Raw genomic sequence first — 19,907 nt, 5'->3', positions numbered from 1 at the left:
TCAGCTTGATTTTGTTCTGGCCATAGAGAACTTTCCATCTAGACTGAACCGTTCGAGTTTCCCCAAATGTCTTTCTTCATTCCACTCCTTTCATCTAGAACATCTCTCCCACTTTTCCTTGGAATAATTCCTACTCCACCTTTAATCCTGAGTTTAGCTATCACTCTGAGAAGCATTCTCTGGTACCATGTTTTCTTGATATTCCTATAATGGTTTGCTCCTGTTATCACTATAGTTGGCATATTATAAATAAGTGTTCACTTTTCTTCCTCTACTCTACTCCCCAAATCAGTTTTCCTGCTACTTGAAAGCAAGGTCCCTACTGTTTTTATCTTGCACTCTCAAAGTCTTACATACAATGAGTTAGTTGAATAAATAGGTAAGTGGGAAAGAAGGAAAGGAAAGGAGAGGAGAGGGAAGAGGAGGGGAGGGGAGGGGAGGGGGAAATCTAGGCAAAAAGATGCTTAATAATGCTTATTCACAAGCACAGCCATAAAGGTTTTCTACATCTATAAGAGAAATGCCACTTTCCACCATCCATGATTATAAGAAGGGCATTTATCGACACACCCTGGGCATTCTCAGTATGCTCCATTTTCACAGCACAACATAGACTATACAGTGCTCTGCTGCATAATTCAAGAATGATTCCATTCAATCACTAGCAAGCAACCAATGTGATCATGTGAAAAATAAACTTTGAGGGACTCAATTAATATTCTTCTACCAAAGAGAGATGTAATCTGTCCTGATGTCAATAAGGCATTTTGATTGTTTTAAAAAACAAAGTTAAAGACATTTAGAAAAAGAGGTTTGAGTCATGTGTATATTAAACAAGTGAATGACTGACACGGGGATTATATTCAGAGGGCAACTATCAGTGATATTTGGAGAAACCTTCCACACTGTGTTTCACAGGTAAAAGCCCTACATTTCTTATCATTACTAATGTCCAGAATAAAGGAATTAAAAATATGCAGTTGTTCCTACTCTGTTAAAAAAGTTAATTTAGGGACACCTGGGTGGCTCAGTCGGTTAAGCTGCTGATTCTTGATTTTGGCTCAGGTCATGTTTTCAGGGTCCGGGGATCAAGCTCTGCATAGGGCTCCATGCTCAGCGAGGAGTGTGCTTGTCCCTCTGCCACTACCCCCTCTCCCCATGCCACTACTGCCCTACCACACTCTCTCTCTTTCTCAAATAACTAAAAGCTTTAAAAGATTAATTTAAATGACTGATGAAATGGAGAAATTTCCTATAAAATGAGATAAAAAAAGAAGACACAAAACTGTATATTTTTAAACCAAAATAAATAATCCATATGCAGAATAAAGTATAATTGACAGGTAAGCCTTAAGTACAAAAGAAAACAACTGAACATAAGGGGCTAGATTTAACCATGAGCAGAATGGTTAGTAACCTAATGCCTTAAACCAGTCATTCTCAACCAGGGATGACTGTGCCCCATTGGACACATTTGGCAACATCTGGAGACATTCTTCACTGTCATGACTGGGAAGGGTGCTACCAGCTTCTAGTGGATAGAAGCCAGGGATATACTACACATCCTACACACAACAAAAGCTCACTACCACCACAACAAAAAATTATCTGTCCAAATTTTCAATATGTTTAAGTTGAGAAACAAATTTTTAAAAAATTATATGATGCAAGAAAGAATTAAAATAAATGATAGGCATTTAAAGCTTCCCCACAACAATATTCTGTACCAAATCCATATTAGAACATCATATCCTGTTTAGGTTATTACCCTTTAGAAAATGTAGGTTGTGAATGATTAAAACTAGACTCTACTATATAATTGCCCATGTCTTACACTTCTGCTTATTCAAGGAATATTATGTTATTAGTCTGTCTCCCTCCTATCTAGAAGATGTGGAAATATTCTGTGGAAATAGCTGGTTTCAAGCTGAATTCCATGTCTTAGGTTAGTATCAAGAAAGCTAAGTTTCCTGGATAAAAAAAAATACTAACAAATATACTGTCTGATAAACAGACTAAAAAAGAAATCTAAATAAAATTTAAATTGAATGTTCTGGAAAATTAAAGCAGTTCTCAATTGTGTGCAAAAAGAAAATCTCTAAAAACACATAGAAAAATATAAAATACACCAAAAATACAAATACCACAGAACTTTAAATGAATGAGCCAAAAATCTTACATTACCAACATCAAACTATCCCAAAGGCTCAACATGTTTTAAAAATATGCATTTTATAGCTAGAAATGTGGTAAAAATGAAGAATGAGGGATTCCAAATCAAAATAAACAAATCTTCAAGTCACTTTAGAGTAGACAACGGTTAGAAAAGGGATAAGGTGCTGGAAATGAAGTTAGAAGAGATCATTTTAAAAAGTGGGAAATGACAAGCAAGTTTTTGTGGTGAGAAGAGTTTATTTTCGTGAAGCCACACTGAACAAAATGACACAGTGGAACCATTTTGTGTGGTCCTGTTCATATTTCCATTGGATGGGCACTGTGCTGATTCCACCATATGATTTGCAGCCAAATATGACAAAATGTGACTTTAAGCAAAAATATGTATAAAATATTGTTTATTATTTAAATTTCAAAACAAGTATTACATTCAGGATAAGCACCACATACTAGTTAAGCATTATAAAACACACCCTAAGTACGTATGGTCATGTTTTTAGTTTAAACATTTTCTAAATGTTCTTTAATGAGATAGTTGAATTTATAATATTATTTAATTCATTCAACTGCTCAGTATGACAAATACACTAAATTTCACTTTGATAATACATCATCCAACAGCTAAAAGGGCATAATTTATATTATTGTAACATAATGTGATTTGGAAATGGAGAAAAATGTTAAGAAGTCTTCAGACAAGTCTTTTTACCTCCTAGCCAGTAGTTTCAACATCTTGGCCAGCAAATCTTTTCCCAGAAATAACAACACAAAATTAAGGATCCTCCTTAGAGTTTCCCTCCCTAGGCAGTAGGAAGAAGCAAGACTCTATTGTGTCAACTCTTGAATAACCAGGAATTAACCACAGTCAACATCTTTGTATATCAATGCCTTTCTCACTTCGGAAAATTTCTCTGCATTTTCCCTTCATCTGTGAGAATTACCATTCTCTCTGTCCCTCCCATCTCCACTTCCACACCTTCTCATGAAGCAAATATTACATCTCGTTTTAATTTTTAAATTAAAATGAGATTAAATTAAAATCCATGTTTTTAAAATCCCTCTTTTCTTACTTTTTCATTTTTTATTTTCTGCATTCTTTGTATGCTCTTAGATCTCTTTTAGTTTACTATTACATCTTCTGTTGCACCTAACATAACATAAACTTCTGTTTAACCACTCCATTGTGTTTTGTTTTTCTAATAACTACATTTTTCATTTCTAAAAGTTCTTTTCAGTTATTTTTCAAATTTACCTTTTCTTCATTAATAGCATCTTTTTTTTTCTTTTTTTTTTTAGATTTTATTTATTCATTTGACAGAGAGAGATCACAAGTAGGCAGAGAGGCAGGCAGAGAGAGGAGGAAGCAGGCTCCCCGCTGAGCAGAGAGCCTGATGCGGGGCTCGATCCCAGAACCCTGAGATCATGACCTGAGCCGAAGGCAGAGGCTTTAACCCACTGAGCCACCCAGGTGCCCCCATTAATAGCATCTTTTCAATTTGTTTTATTTCTTCTTTTATGCCCTTAATTATATTAATTTCTTTTAGAATATTAGTTGGTGATTCTTTTTTTTTTCTCTCTCACCATTTAAATCATGGGAGAACAACATTCCAGCTGATGAGTGGATTGCACTGATATGGGACCTTACCCTCTCATTTCAAATACATATCTATGCTGAATAAAATAGCACAAACAAAATCAAATACTTGAGTTATAAATTAACTAAAATGCTAAAATTAACAAAAGTGCTAAAAATGAAGAAGGAACTTAAAGAAGTGTGTATGGGTTGAATTATGTCCTTCTCTAAATACATATAGTGAAGACTTAATCCCCAGTACCTCAGAATATGGTCTGATTTGGAAATAGGTTCACTGCAGATGTAATTAGTTAAGTTAAGTTAGGATAAAGTTATCCTACAGTAGGGTGGGACCCTAATCCAACATGACCGGTATCTAAAAAGGAAAACTTTGGACACAGACACACACATGCAGAAGAACACCATGTGAAAGGGAAGGCAGAGATTGGCTGGATACTCCTACACAGCAAGGAACACCAAAGGTTGCCAGCAAAACACCAAAAACTTGTGAGAGGCATGAAACTGATTCTTTCTCATAGCCCTCAGAAGGATCCAACCCTGCAGACACCCTGATCTTTGACTTCTAACCTCCAAAAAGTAAGATAATTAAATTTTTGTTTTAGCCATGCAGTCTTTTGTACTATTACAGGAACCCCAGAAAACTAATACAAAGGGTAAGCTGAAGCCAAAGATATGGGGCTTATTGGGTAATTAGGGCCAGTGATGAGTTAGGGTTTTAAGCCTGGGAAGTGAAGGAAACTCAAGGATAGATCCTGTTCCCCAGGAAGGTAAAACTGAGCTAGTTGTGTAAGGCCAGGAATCTAGGAGGGCTTCTTTGTAAGTAAAAAGAGACTAGAAAAATTCTATTTACTAGAGCCTTGAGCAGAAAAAGAGTACGTAAAAGATCTTACCATCTATGAACAGAGATAATTTTACTACTTCCTTTCAAATTTGGGTGCCTTTCATATCTTTTTCTTGCTTAATTGCTCTGGCTGGGACTTCTATTACTATGTTGAATAGAAGTGGTAAAAGCAGGCATGCTTGGTTTGTCCCCAGTCTTACGGGAAAACTATTCGGCCTTTAACCATTGAGAATGATATTCACTGTGACTTGTTCATATATCGTTTTTATTATGCTGAGGTAATTTCTTTCTGTTCCTAGTTTGTTGAGAGTTTTTATCATGAAAAGGTGTTGAGTTTTATCAAATGCCTTTTCTGCCTCAATTGAGATGATTATAAATTTTTTCCCTTCATTCTGTTAATGCTGTATATTACACTGGCTGATTTTCACATATTAAATCATCTTTGGATGATTCATAATTCATTCCAGGAATAAATCCCACTTGGTCATGGTGTATAATCCTTCCAATACACTGTTTGAATTCAGTTTGCTAGTTTTTGTTGACAGTTTTTGCATCAATGTTCATAAGAGATACTGGTGTCTAATTTTTTTTCCCCTGTCATTTGTGTGTGTGTGTGTGTGTGTGTGTGTGTTTTCTTATAGTTTGTTTACCTGGCTTCATTATCAGTATAGTTATGGCCTTACAGAATAGATTGGAAGTGTTTCTTCCTCTGCAATATTTGGGAAAATTTGAGAAGAATTGGTGTTAGTTCTTCTTTAAATATTTGGTAGAATTCACCAGAGAAGCCACCAGTTCCAGAGCTTTTCTTTAGATCTTTGATTACAGATTCAACTTCATTACTAGTTTTAGGTTTATTCAGATTTTCTAATTCTTTGTCATTCAGTCTTGATAGGTTTTGTGTTTCTAAGAATTTGTCCATTCCATCTGTTATCCAATTTGTTAGGATACAACCATTCATAGTACTCTCTTATAATCCTTTTGGTTTTATAGAATCAGTAGTAATGTCCCCACTTCCATTTTTATTTTAGTAATTTGAATCTTCTTTCTCTTATCTTCTTAGTCAATCTAGTTAAAGGTTTGTCAGTTTTGTTGATTATTCTGAGTAACAATTTTTGGTTTCACTATTTTCTCTATTGCTTTTCTATTCCCTATTTCACTTATCTCTGTTCTAATTTTTATTATTTCCTTCCTTCTACTAACTTTCAGTTTAGTTTGCTCTTTTTTTAGTTCCTTAAGTTGTAAAAGCTGATTTGTGATCTTCTTTGTTTTTTTTAGTATAAGTAATTACAGTTATAAATTCTCCATTAGCACTGTTTTCACTACATCCCATAAGTTTTTGCATGTTGTCATTTTCATTTGTCTCTGTCTTAGTCTGCTTGCGATGCTGTAACAAAATATCACAGATTGGGTGGCTTAACAGAAATTTGTTTTTGTCACAGTTCTGGATACTGGAAGTCAAAGATCAAAGTACCTCCCAGTACTTTGAGAGTTGGTGTCAGATAAGAACTTGCCCCTTGAGTTATAGACTGTCACCAACTCACCTTGTGTTCACATAAACTCTTCTTGTGATGTGGTGGGGAGGGGTGGTAGCAGACAGAGCTCTCTGGTGTCTCTTCTAACAAGGACACTACTCCTATCGGATCAGGATCCCATCCTTATTACCTCTTTTAACCTTAATTTCTTCCTTAAATGTCCCATCTCCAAATGCTGCCACACTGGAAATTAGGGCTTCAACATACGAATCTTGGGGAGACACAAACATTCAGTCTGTAACATTTTGCTCCTGGTCCAGTTTGCACCTTTAACATTTTGCTTAGAAATCTCTTCAGCTAAATATCCAATTTCATTGTTCACAAATTCTATTTCCACAGAATACTAGAACACAATTCAGCTAACTTCTTTGCCACTTTATAACAAGAATCACCTTTCTTCCAGTTTCCAATAACCTATTCATTTCCATCTGAGACCTCATGAGAATAATCTTTAACATCCATATTTCTTTTTTTTTTTTAAAGATTTTATTTATTTATCTGACAGACAGAGATCACAAGGAAGCAAGAGAGGCAGGCATAGAGAGAGGGGGAAGCAGGCTCCCTGCTGAGCAGAGAGCCTGATGTGGGGCTCAATCCCAGGACCCTGGGATCACGACCTGAGCCGAAGGCAGAGGCTTTAACCCACTGAGCCACTCAGGCGCCTCTAACATTGATATTTCTACCAACATTCTATTCATGTTTATTTTTTTTTTAAATGGAGGCTTTCTCTTCAGCTCTCCTCCTTTCTTAAGAGACCCGACCAGAATCACCATTGAGATCCATATTTCTACCAATAGTCCCTTCATGGAAATCTAGAATTTTTAAAGCATACATCCCCCAAATCCTCCAGCCTTCACCCAGTACCCATTTCCAAAGCCACTTCCATATCTTTAAGTATTTGTTACCACAGCATGCCCACTTCATGGTACCAAATGTCTCTGCTCAGGTCCTGTAACAAAATACCATAGACTGTGTGACTCAAACAACAGAAATTAATTTTCTCAACATTCTGGAGACTAGAATAATCAAGGTCCAGCAGGGTTCAGTTCCCTGGCTTCAGTTCTCTTTCTGGCTTATAGATGCTCACCTTTTCAGTGTGTCTTCACATGGCCTTTCCTTGGTGAGTGTGGGGAGAGAGAGAGAGAGAGAGATGAGAGATTGATTGTGTATCCTTTCTGGTATTTCTTCTTATAAGGAGACTAATCCTGGTAGATTCGGGCCACAAGCTTTTTATACCATTTAACCTTAATTCCTTCCTTAGGGTTCTCTTCTCCAAATACAGTCATACTGGGGGTTAACTTTTCAATATATGAATTTTAGGGAGACACAAACATTCAGTCTACAACATTCTCTGTTTTCTAATTCCCTTGAGATTTTTTTCTTTGAGGTTGGCCCACTGGCTGTTTAATTTTCACAAATTTGTGAATTCTCCAGTTTCCTTCTGTTATTGAATTCTAACATCATCTTGTTGTGGTCAAAGAAGAGACTTTGTATGATGTCTATATTTTAAAATCTATTTTAAGTTTAAAGTTCATGACCTAACATATGTTGATCCCAGAGACCATTCTATGTTCACTTGAGAAAAATGTGTATTCTATTGTTATTGAGTAGAGCATCCTATATATGCCTATTAGATCTAGTTGGTTTATGATGTTGCTCAAGTCCTCTAATTTCTCACTTATCTTCTGTCTGTTTGTTCTATCCATTATTGAGAGTTGAGTATTAAAGTCTCCAAATATTATTGTAGAAATATCGCTCCCTTCAATTCTGTCAATTTTTGCTTTATATATTTTGATGGTCTATTATTAGATGCACAAATACTTATAACAATGTAATATTTACTGTATTAAATATTTTTAAATATATAATGCCCTCCTTTGTCTCTTGTGACCTTTTTTGACTTAAAGTCTAGTTTGTCTGATATTAGCTTAGCTACCTTTGCTCTCTTTTGGATACTATTTATATGGAATGCCTTTTTCCATCCTTCCACTTTCAACCAATTTGTGTCTTTGGATCCAAAGTAAGTCTCTTGTAGAAAGCATATAGTTGGATCTGTTTTGTTTTATTTTTGAGAGAGAGAGAGAGAGTGCAAGTTGGAGGGATGCAGAGGAAAGAGAGAGAGAGAGAGAATCCCAAGCAGGCTCCACACATGGCAAAGAGCCCAATTCAGGCCTTGATCTCATGACCCTGAGATCACAGCCTGAGCCAAAATCAAGAGTTGGACACTTAACTGACTGAGCCACCCAAGGGGCTACTGGACCTGTTTTTTAACCCATCCTACCAATATCTGTCTTTTTATTGCAGAGTTTAATCTATTTACATTTAAAGTAATTGATATAGAGGCACTTCTGTCATTTTGCTGTTTGTTTTCTATATGCCTTATAGCTTTCTTATTCTTCTTTGTTGAATATGGTCTTCTTTCTATTTAGTTGATTCTGGGGGGTTGAAATGTTTTAATTCCCTTATAATTTTTTTTAATGTATATCCTATAACTATTTTCCTTGCGGTTACCATGGAACTTACATTTAACATCCCAAAGTTATAACACTGTAATTTGAATTTATAACAGATTAATTCCAAAAAGGTACAAAAGTTCTGCCTTTTATGCTCTATCCCCACCCCTTTGGTTAATGATGTCACAAAATTATGTCTTTGTATATTATATATCCAAGAACTTAAACTAATAATTGTTTTTTTAAAAAATGCACTAGTCTCTTGAAATTATGTAGAAAACAAAATGTGGAGTTACAAGTAAAAGTTATAGTAACACTAGTTTTTAGACCAATACATTTTAAAAATTAGTCTCTCATAAGTCATGTGGAAAATAAAAAGTGGAGTTATAGCCTACTAAGAACTTTATTTCTTCATTTGGCTTCAAGTTATTATCTAACATCCTTTCATTTCAATCTTCAGGTCTCCCTATAAGACTTCTTGCAGGGCAAGTTTAGTGGTTAAAAAAAAAAAAATTCTCCCATATTTTGTTTACTTAGGAACGTCTGAATTTCTCCCTTACTTCTGAGAAACAGTTCCGTTGGATAGAAGATTCTTGGTTAACAATTTCCTTTCTTTTTATTTTTTTTTAAAGATTCTATTTATTTATTTGAGAGACATAGAGACAGACAGTGACAGACATAATGAGAGAGAGCACAAGCAGGAAGAGAGGCAAAAGGAGAAGGAGAAGCAGGCTCCCCTCTGAGCAGGGAGACAGATGTGGGACTCGATCCCAGGACCCTGAGATCATGATCTGAGCTGAAGGCAAATGCTTAACCAACTGAGCCACCCAGGTGTCCCAACAATTTCTTTCTTTTAAGAATATATTAGCCCACTGCCTTCTGGCTTCCAAAGTTTCTAGTGATAAATCTGCAAATAATCTTATTGAGGATCTCGTGTGTGTGACCATTTGTTTTCCTCTTGCTGCTCTCAAGATTCTCTGTCTTTGACTTTTGGGTAATTTGATTATAATGTGTCTTGGTGTGGATCTCTTTGATCATCCTACTTGGAATTCATTGAGCTTCTTGGATGTTTATCTTCATGTCTTTCATCAAATTTTTGAGGTTTTCAGCCATTATTTTTTCAAATGATCTCTCCTACCCTCTCTTTTCTTTCTAGGACTCCCACAATGGTTAAGTTGGTCCGCTTGATGGTGTCCCACAGGTTTCTTAGGCTCTCTTCACTTTTTTTTTTTTTTTTTCTGTTCTTCACCCTCCATAATTTCAACTGCCCTATCTTCAAATTTGCTGAATCTTTCTTCTGCCTGTTCAAATCTGTATTTGAATCCCTCTAGTGAGTTTTCTACTTGTTATACTGTTCAACTATAGAATTTCTTTTTAAAAAAATTTTACTTATTTATTTGATAGAGAAAGAGAGAGCACAAGCAGGGGGAGTGGGGGAGGGAGAAACAGATTCACTGCTGAGCAGGGAGTCTGATGTGGGGCTTGATCCCAGGACCCTGGGATCATGGCTTGAGCCGAAGGCAGATGCTTAAATGACTGAGCCCCCCACTTACTTTCAACCATAGAATTTCTTTTTGGCTTCTCTTTGGTTTTCTCTCTCTTCAGTGATATTTCCATTTTGTTCATACATTTTTTTCCTGGACTTTTTCCACAACATCCTTTAATTCTTTGAACATCATTATGATAGTTGTTTTATTTAGTAGGCCTGCCTTCCAGTCTTCCTCAAGAATAGTTTCTATTTGTAGATTTCTTTCCTGTGAATGCAGAATATTACTTTGTTTCTTTATATGTCTTGAGGTATTTTTGTTGAAAAATGGGCATTTGAATCTAATACTGTGGTATCTCTTGAGATCAGATTCTCTTCTTCTTCAAGGGTTTGCTATTTTTTGTTTTTGTTTTGATCTTTGTAGGTTAGCTCCTTGCTGAGGATTACCCTGAGATATAAACAAGGTCTTTTCAGGTCTTTTCTGAGCCTGCATCTTTCCCTAGCATGTGCAATTACTTTCTAATTTCCTCTGAATATGCAGCTGCTTTTGAATGTCCCAGTCTTTCATTTGAAGGGGGAAAAGGTTTTTAAAAAATGGGAGATCAATAAAAGGGGGTGCCAGCTCATCAATGCCCTGGAAGGCGCTTGAGCCAGGGGGGTAGAGGCTTAAAACAACAGAGGGGGCTGGTGCAACAATGGCGGGACACTTCTGTGTCTGTACTTCTATAACTAGAAGCAGCAATCAGAACTCAATATCAAATTTTCAATATTTAATGGGAAGGGCTCTTAATGCACACCCTGGCTCCTACAAGCTGCACATAAGCTGCTCTAGGATCATGTGCATAACTGTCTGCCTTGGCCTGAGGAGTGGAAGATGAGGGAGTTATCACTGTGCTAAGAGTAGAAATTGATTGAAATGAACTGTCTACTCCTTCCTTTGGAAGCTGCAAGCCTTCAATAGATTCTAAGGTTCCAAAATAGTTACATCAGATAGATTCTGCAGTGTGATTATTGTCTTGGTGAATGTTAGGGTCCGTGATCAAAGGAACGAGACTGATACAAAGCGAAAGTCAAGCAAAACTTTATTTCGCGCCAAGCATCAGGAATCAAACTACCGGTCAGAGCTACCTCTTACGAAAAGGCGGTGACGATGAACCCAACAAGGTCACTTCCAAGAAGGCCACTCTGGACGAGGCTGCTCTAGATGACGTTGCTGCTCCACAGATGAGGCCGCTCCATGATTGGAGCCGTTCCCAAGAAGAGGCCACTCCCAAGACAAGGCCACTGCTCAATGAAGTTTCTCCCCGGACAAGGCCGCTCCCAAGAAGAGGCTGTTCTGGACAAGACCATTTCCTGGATGAGGCCACTCCCAATGACGAAGAAGCAACAATGACAAGGAGGACAACCCAGATGACACAGACTCTGCTCCCCACGATGCTACTCTGACCAGGCTTCCACCCGGAGGAAGCCACCACTGCGGACAAGGCCACTTGTGGTTCGGGGTGGCGAGGCATTTTGCAGGGAGGCTGCTGGTGTCTAGGGGCCGTTGGCATCTCAGGGCTGCTTATGCCTCCAGACTGCTGGCATCTAGGGGCTGCAGGTGTCAGGACCGACTGCTGGCCTCTAGGGTCTGTAGGCATCAGGACCGCAGGCGTCGAGGGACCGCTGGCAACTGGACCGCAGATGTCTCAGGACCGCAGGCGTCGAGGGACCGCTGACAACTGGACCGCAGACGACTGGACTGCTGGGCCGCCGGAGGCTGGAGGCTGCAGGCGGCGGCGCTCGGGGCCGGAGGCTGGAAGCTACAGGCTACGGTGCTCGGGGCCGCCGCCGGAGGCTGGAAGCTGCAGGTGGCGGCGCTCGAGGCCGGAGGCTGGAAGCTGCAGGCGACGGTGCTCGGGGCCGCCGCCGGAGGCTGGAAGCTGCAGGTGGCGGCGCTCGAGGCCGGAGGCTGGAAGCTGCAGGCGACGGTGCTCGGGGCCGCCGCCGGAGGCTGGAAGCTGCAGGTGGCGGCGCTCGAGGCCGGAGGCTGGAAGCTGCAGGCGGCGGCGCTCGAGGCCGGAGGCTGGAAGCTGCAGGCGGCGGCGCTCGAGGCCGGAGGCTGGAAGCTGCAGGCGGCGGCGCTCGGGGCCGCCGCCGGAGGGCGCAGGCGGCGGCGCTCGGGGCCGCCGCCGGAGGGCGCAGGCGGCGGCGCTCGGGGCCGCCGCCGGAGGGCGCAGGCGGCGGCGCTCGGGGCCGCCGCCGGAGGCTGCAGGCGGCGGCGCTCGGGGCCGCCGCCGGAGGGCGCAGGCGGCGGCGCTCGGGGCCGCCGCCGGAGGCTGCAGGCGATGGCTCGGGGCTGGAGGCTGGAAGCTGCAGGCGGCGGTGCTCGAGGCCGGAGGCTGGAAGCTGCAGGCGACGGTGCTCGGGGCCGCCGCCGGAGGCTGGAAGCTGCAGGTGGCGGCGCTCGAGGCCGGAGGCTGGAAGCTGCAGGCGACGGTGCTCGGGGCCGCCGCCGGAGGCTGGAAGCTGCAGGTGGCGGCGCTCGAGGCCGGAGGCTGGAAGCTGCAGGCGACGGTGCTCGGGGCCGCCGCCGGAGGCTGGAAGCTGCAGGTGGCGGCGCTCGAGGCCGGAGGCTGGAAGCTGCAGGCGGCGGCGCTCGAGGCCGGAGGCTGGAAGCTGCAGGCGGCGGCGCTCGAGGCCGGAGGCTGGAAGCTGCAGGCGGCGGCGCTCGGGGCCGCCGCCGGAGGGCGCAGGCGGCGGCGCTCGGGGCCGCCGCCGGAGGGCGCAGGCGGCGGCGCTCGGGGCCGCCGCCGGAGGGCGCAGGCGGCGGCGCTCGGGGCCGCCGCCGGAGGCTGCAGGCGGCGGCGCTCGGGGCCGCCGCCGGAGGGCGCAGGCGGCGGCGCTCGGGGCCGCCGCCGGAGGCTGCAGGCGATGGCTCGGGGCTGGAGGCTGGAAGCTGCAGGCGGCGGTGCTCGCCGCCGGAGGCTGGAAGCTGCAGGCGGCGGTGCTCGCCACCTGCAGCTTCCAGTCTCCGGCGGCGGCCCCGAGCACCGTCGCCTGCAGCTTCCAGCCTCCGGCCTCGAGCGCCGCCACCTGCAGCTTCCAGCCTCCGGCGGCGGCCCCGAGCACCGTCGCCTGCAGCTTCCAGCCTCCGGCCTCGAGCGCCGCCACCTGCAGCTTCCAGCCTCCGGCGGCGGCCCCGAGCACCGTAGCCTGTAGCTTCCAGCCTCCGGCCCCGAGCGCCGCCGCCTGCAGCCTCCAGCCTCCGGCGGCCCAGCAGTCCAGTCGTCTGCGGTCCAGTTGTCAGCGGTCCCTCGACGCCTGCGGTCCTGAGACATCTGCGGTCCAGTTGCCAGCGGTCCCTCGACGCCTGCGGTCCTGATGCCTACAGACCCTAGAGGCCAGCAGTCGGTCCTGACACCTGCAGCCCCTAGATGCCAGCAGTCTGGAGGCATAAGCAGCCCTGAGATGCCAACGGCCCCTAGACACCAGCAGCCTCCCTGCAAAATGCCTCGCCACCCCCGAACCACAAGTGGCCTTGTCCGCAGTGGTGGCTTCCTCCGGGTGGAAGCCTGGTCAGAGTAGCATCGTGGGGAGCAGAGTCTGTGTCATCTGGGTTGTCCTCCTTGTCATTGTTGCTTCTTCGTCATTGGGAGTGGCCTCATCCAGGAAATGGTCTTGTCCAGAACAGCCTCTTCTTGGGAGCGGCCTTGTCCGGGGAGAAACTTCATTGAGCAGTGGCCTTGTCTTGGGAGTGGCCTCTTCTTGGGAACGGCTCCAATCATGGAGCGGCCTCATCTGTGGAGCAGCAACGTCATCTAGAGCAGCCTCGTCCAGAGTGGCCTTCTTGGAAGTGACCTTGTTGGGTTCATCGTCACCGCCTTTTCGTAAGAGGTAGCTCTGACCGGTAGTTTGATTCCTGATGCTTGGCGCGAAATAAAGTTTTGCTTGACTTTCGCTTTGTATCAGTCTCGTTCCTTTGATCACGGACCCTAACAGTAAGTTTCTCTTAAAGATCTCATTTCTCTCCTTTAATTCCACATCTTGAATCACAAAATCTTGGCATCATTTAGAATAATATTTTTAAAAAGAATAATATTTGTATGTTATAGGAATCATGTGATGTCAGACCATGGTTTTTCTTATGATGTCATAAGGCAGTATTCTATATAAATGCATTTGCACTCTAGAATTTCTTCCAAGTAGAAACAGGTGGTTATGTTAACTTTTTCTTTTTCTTTCTTTCTTTTTTTACTTCAAAAGAAAGAAAACACATCAGTTCACAGCAATGTTAATAGCTGGAGGGGAGGATTCTGGGAAGATGGAGTAGGAAGCACCAGAAATCTCTCTTTTCACTGTTAGGGTCCGTGATCAAAGGAACGAGACTGATACAAAGCGAAAGTCAAGCAAAACTTTATTTCGCGCCAAGCATCAGGAATCAAACTACCGGTCAGAGCTACCTCTTACGAAAAGGCGGTGACGATGAACCCAACAAGGTCACTTCCAAGGCGGCCACTCTGGACGAGGCTGCTCTAGATGACGTTGCTGCTCCACAGATGAGGCCGCTCCATGATTGGAGCCGTTCCCAAGAAGAGGCCACTCCCAAGACAAGGCCACTGCTCAATGAAGTTTCTCCCCGGACAAGGCCGCTCCCAAGAAGAGGCTGTTCTGGACAAGACCATTTCCTGGATGAGGCCACTCCCAATGACGAAGAAGCAACAATGACAAGGAGGACAACCCAGATGACACAGACTCTGCTCCCCACGATGCTACTCTGACCAGGCTTCCACCCGGAGGAAGCCACCACTGCGGACAAGGCCACTTGTGGTTCGGGGTGGCGAGGCATTTTGCAGGGAGGCTGCTGGTGTCTAGGGGCCGTTGGCATCTCAGGGCTGCTTATGCCTCCAGACTGCTGGCATCTAGGGGCTGCAGGTGTCAGGACCGACTGCTGGCCTCTAGGGTCTGTAGGCATCAGGACCGCAGGCGTCGAGGGACCGCTGGCAACTGGACCGCAGATGTCTCAGGACCGCAGGCGTCGAGGGACCGCTGACAACTGGACCGCAGACGACTGGACTGCTGGGCCGCCGGAGGCTGGAGGCTGCAGGCGGCGGCGCTCGGGGCCGGAGGCTGGAAGCTACAGGCTACGGTGCTCGGGGCCGCCGCCGGAGGCTGGAAGCTGCAGGTGGCAGCGCTCGAGGCCGGAGGCTGGAAGCTGCAGGCGACGGTGCTCGGGGCCGCCGCCGGAGGCTGGAAGCTGCAGGTGGCGGCGCTCGAGGCCGGAGGCTGGAAGCTGCAGGCGACGGTGCTCGGGGCCGCCGCCGGAGGCTGGAAGCTGCAGGTGGCGGCGCTCGAGGCCGGAGGCTGGAAGCTGCAGGTGGCGGCGCTCGAGGCCGGAGGCTGGAAGCTGCAGGCGGCGGCGCTCGAGGCCGGAGGCTGGAAGCTGCAGGCGGCGGCGCTCGGGGCCGCCGCCGGAGGGCGCAGGCGGCGGCGCTCGGGGCCGCCGCCGGAGGGCGCAGGCGGCGGCGCTCGGGGCCGCCGCCGGAGGGCGCAGGCGGCGGCGCTCGGGGCCGCCGCCGGAGGCTGCAGGCGGCGGCGCTCGGGGCCGCCGCCGGAGGGCGCAGGCGGCGGCGCTCGGGGCCGCCGCCGGAGGCTGCAGGCGATGGCTCGGGGCTGGAGGCTGGAAGCTGCAGGCGGCGGTGCTCGCCGCCGGAGGCTGGAAGCTGCAGGCGACGGTGCTCGGGGCCGCCGCCGGAGACTGGAAGCTGCAGGTGGCGGTGCTCGGGGCCGGAGGCTGGAAGCTGCAGGCGGCGGTGCTCGCCGCCGGAGGCTGGAAGCTGCAGGCGGCGGCGCTCGGGGCCGCCGCCAGAGGCTGCAGGCGGCGGCGCTCGGGGCCGCCGCCGGAGGGTGCAGGCGGCGGCGCTCGGGGCCGCCGCCGGAGGGTGCAGGCGGCGGCGCTCGGGGCCGCCGCCGGAGGCTGCAGGCGGCGGCGCTCGGGGCCGCCGCCGGAGGCTGCAGGCGGCGGCGCTCGGGGCCGCCGCCGGAGGCTGCAGGCGGCGGCGCTCGGGGCCGCCGCCGGAGGCTGCAGGCGGCGGCGCTCGGGGCCGCCGCCGGAGGGTGCAGGCGGCGGCGCTCCGGGCCGCCGCCGGAGGGTGCAGGCGGCGGCGCTCGGGGCCGCCGCCGGAGGCTGCAGGCGGCGGCGCTCGGGGCCGCCGCCGGAGGCTGCAGGCGGCGGCGCTCGGGGCCGCCGCCGGAGGGTGCAGGCGGCGGCGCTCGGGGCCGCCGCCGGAGGGTGGAGGCTGGACCGCCAAACGCGGTTATAGCTCTTACAAGAGCTGTTACAGCTCTTCTATACACCGTTGACTCCCCTGCTCTTCTGCGACTTCCACCGCTCTCCGCTCCACTTCACCGCTCTCCGCCGACTTCTCCGCTCTCCGCCGACTTCACCGCTCTCCGCCGACTTCACCGCTCTCCGCCGACTTCACCGCTCTCCGCCGACTTCACCGCTCTCCGCCGACTTCACCGCTCTCCTGTAGCAGCCGCTGCTCTCCTGCAGCAGCCCCCCAGCCCTCCTGCAGGAGCCCCGGCTCTCTTGCAGGAGCCCCCCCGGCTCTCCTGCAGGAGCCCGCGGCTCTCCTGCAGGAGCCCGCGGCTCTCCTGCAGGAGCCCCCCTCTCTCCTGCAGCAGCCCCCCCTTGGCAGCCTGGCAGAGCAACCTTTATGGGGGTGGTTGAGCCCCGCCCCTACACAGGTGGCCAATTGAATTTCAACCTTCCCAGCGCATATACATACGGCCTACTGATTGGATGTCTCCACTCAGTCTGCCCCACCCTTACATTCAGGGTCCACAAGCAAGTTCCTCTGGGAGGGGCAGACCCTTACATTACATGCATGTGAAATCTGGACTCTGAGACAGCTGAATTCATGCTGTATCTTGGAATATAAATGAAATGCAATTCCTTCCTTCTTTCTCCTTCCTTCCTTCCTTCCTACCTTCCTTCTTTCCTTCCTTCTCTCCTTCCTTTCCTCCTTCATTAAGCAAAGTTATTGTATACCATGACCCAAACACTGTCTTAGACACTAAATATACAACAAACAAAAAGATAAAGTCTCTTCTTAATAGAGTTTACATTTATACAGACCAAAAATAGTAGACACAAAAAATAAATTATATGTTATGTTCAAAGGTGATAAGTGCTATGGAAAAAATATAAAGTGGGAAAAGGGAATGAGGAGTGTCAGGTTGGGTAAAAGTGCTGCTATTTCTTCTGTAGTCTTTAGGGAAACCCTCACTTTAGTAAATAATCTAAAATATTTGAATCATAGTTCAGGCAGTAGTTAAACCTTCCTTTCAATCAGTTAATATACAATACCCAAATTAGACTAACTTTCTCGACCTGGAGAATCTTTTGATATTTTTCCTTATTAAATTAAAATGTACCAAACTGCTGTGCTTGTTGCTTAGTGGATCAAGCAGTTTGATGCAAAAAATCCTGACTACCCCTCCACCCCCACCCCAGAGGTGTATGCAATTATTAGAGTGATTCTTTAAAGGACTTGTTAAAATGCCAAAATAGTGCCACAGAAAACACGTGAAATAAAGATTTAAGTTTTCTTTATGGAAAAAAAAAGTGTTTAACAAGGGTTTATGGGGTTTTATAAAAACACCTTAACACCTTACAGACCTAAGGGGGAAAAAGCTCTATTTAAGTATCATGCACCAATAGCAGACCACCCAATGCTGATGACTAGAAGACTCAAACAGACCCATCCTTGGGAGCCTATGTGGAGACCCTAATTTTATGGTCATTTTAATTGTATTTAGGTTATTACCTCATGCCCCAGCAAACACCTACAGTATTTAATAAAAATGAGCACAGAACAGTGTTCTAGTTAAAGTATGTACCAAAATCATAAACTAAGTATGCTTAACCATAAATTAACTGGGTGTTTAGTGTTTCTTTGCCTTTAAGTTATATTTATTTTTCTTATAACATGGTATGCTTCACTATATACCAAATCAACACTAATTGACTTAGAATTTAGACACACTCTTCTATCTCTAGTTCATACACCCACAAAGTGATAAGTACAGTCAATCAGCTCTCCACGTATTTGAAAGAATGACTGTATTAGATCACTGGAGCTGAAAAGCAAATCTGGAAAAGAAAGAAGAAGAAAACACATTTTGTATCTGTCTAGAGTCTAGCTGTAGTGCTACTAGTAACAACAAAGTTGAATCAGATGTAAAAAGTTGTGGCTTTCCTCTGAAACAAAAGGAACTATCTTAAAAAACCAAACTCCTTCATTTTGTATTTGTCTATAGTCTAAAAATTGGATTCTTAATTTTTTGCTTCAGAGCTCTGCAAAAAAAAATTATTAGGTAAGGGCAACATATAGAATTTAGAATTTATGTTCTTTACTGCCACCACTGTCTGACTAGATATTCCAGCACAAATCCCTTAATTACCAAATTTGTAGTTCCTTCTATTTTTTTTCCTGGTCATTCCATAGCCCATCAACTTCATATCTGCACAATCCTCCCCCTACAACATTACACTAAAAGAGTTCTTGTTTAAGTCTCATGAAAACTCCTACTTGCCAACATTGCTGTTCTTTTTTCAGTCCTCAGTTGATTTGACTTCTCTGTAACTTCTACCTTAATAGAGTACTTCTTCCACCATGAAATTCTCTCTGACCTGGCCTTTCACACCACCACCATCGTTCCCATCCTCCAGTCGGAGAACTCCTCCTCAGGCTCCTACACTGGCTTTTTTTTCCTCTGACCATCTGTTAATTATAGATGACCTTATAGCATCCTATACATTCTTCTCTTTTCACTCTGCTAACACTCCTTGAGTGATTCTATCGATCTTCATCTACTGACTGTATGGTTATGATTCAAATTGAATGTGATGTCCCCTCCTCCAAGAAAAACAGATTCCTTCCTTGACGTTCACATTTCAGGAAAGAGAGAGATCACCTACCAGATGCTGGTGCCAGAAACCTAGATGTCCTTTACCTCTCATGTAGGGTTATCATATTTAGTGCTTAAAAATATAGGACCTTCAACTAAGTTTTAATTTCAAGTAAACAATGAATTATTTTTTAGTATTAATATTTCCCAAATACTGAATTGTAACTGAGCACACTGTATTCGCAATTCTATGCCTACATCTAATCAAACATCGAGCTCTTAAATATTTCTCAAATCTCTTCATGTCCCTTTATTTTCCATAGACCTACCCATCATGGTCTATTGCTTAGATAGCTAAAATAGCCTTCCAATCAGACTCCTTGAATGCTCCATGACCCCTTAAAATTCATTTTCTACATAGCAAACAGAGTGATCTTTTAAAAAAATGAATTGGAAATACAAACTGAATTGGAAAAAAAGCAAACATGAATTCTATCATGATATTCATCTTCTTATTTCCCATAAGCAAATCCCTTAATGTTACCACCTCAATGCTGGCCTCTGCCTACGTCTCCAACATACATTTTAGTGATTCAATTTAGTTTATTGTGTTTTGTCCACAATTATCTTTTATTTCAATTCTTCAAATCCTTCTAGAGCCCATCTGCCTTCACACATACCACTATTTCCACTGCCCTGGAATTTACAGACCACTGATAGAATTTGTAATGTATTGAGATGAAATTCACATAAAAGAAATTTAACCATTGTAAAGTGAACAATTCAGTGGAATTTAGTACAGTCATAACATTGTGCAACCTCCCTACTATTGCAAAACATTTCTATCACTCCACAGTAAAGCCTTTTACTTATTAAGCAGTTTCTCTCCATTTCTACCTTTCCTTAGCTCCTGGCACCCACCAACTGCTCT

General features: G+C 45.3%; 1 protein-coding gene across 4 annotated transcripts in view; it reads right to left on the bottom strand.

Moving 5' to 3' along the window:
- ANAPC10 (anaphase promoting complex subunit 10) overlaps positions 1-19,907 on the bottom strand; it is a 298,667-nt gene that overhangs the window by 125,117 nt on the left and 153,643 nt on the right. Inside the window, exon 5 of one of the 4 annotated variants that reach the window (XM_044224946.1) lies at positions 17,043-18,218. The exons of the other annotated variants lie outside the window; for them this stretch is intronic. Coding sequence (XP_044080881.1) covers positions 18,192-18,218 — 27 coding nt within the window. The 3' untranslated portion in view covers positions 17,043-18,191. Of the gene's footprint in view, positions 1-17,042; positions 18,219-19,907 lie in introns of those variants that run through there. 4 annotated transcript variants of the gene reach the window in all.

The sequence above is a fragment of the Neovison vison genome, chromosome 11 (assembly GCF_020171115.1).
Source record: "Neovison vison isolate M4711 chromosome 11, ASM_NN_V1, whole genome shotgun sequence".
In the NCBI taxonomy this organism is placed as follows: domain Eukaryota; kingdom Metazoa; phylum Chordata; class Mammalia; order Carnivora; family Mustelidae; genus Neogale; species Neogale vison.
Note: the sequence above shows the minus strand (reverse complement) of the source record. Positions and strands in the feature narration are given on the sequence as shown.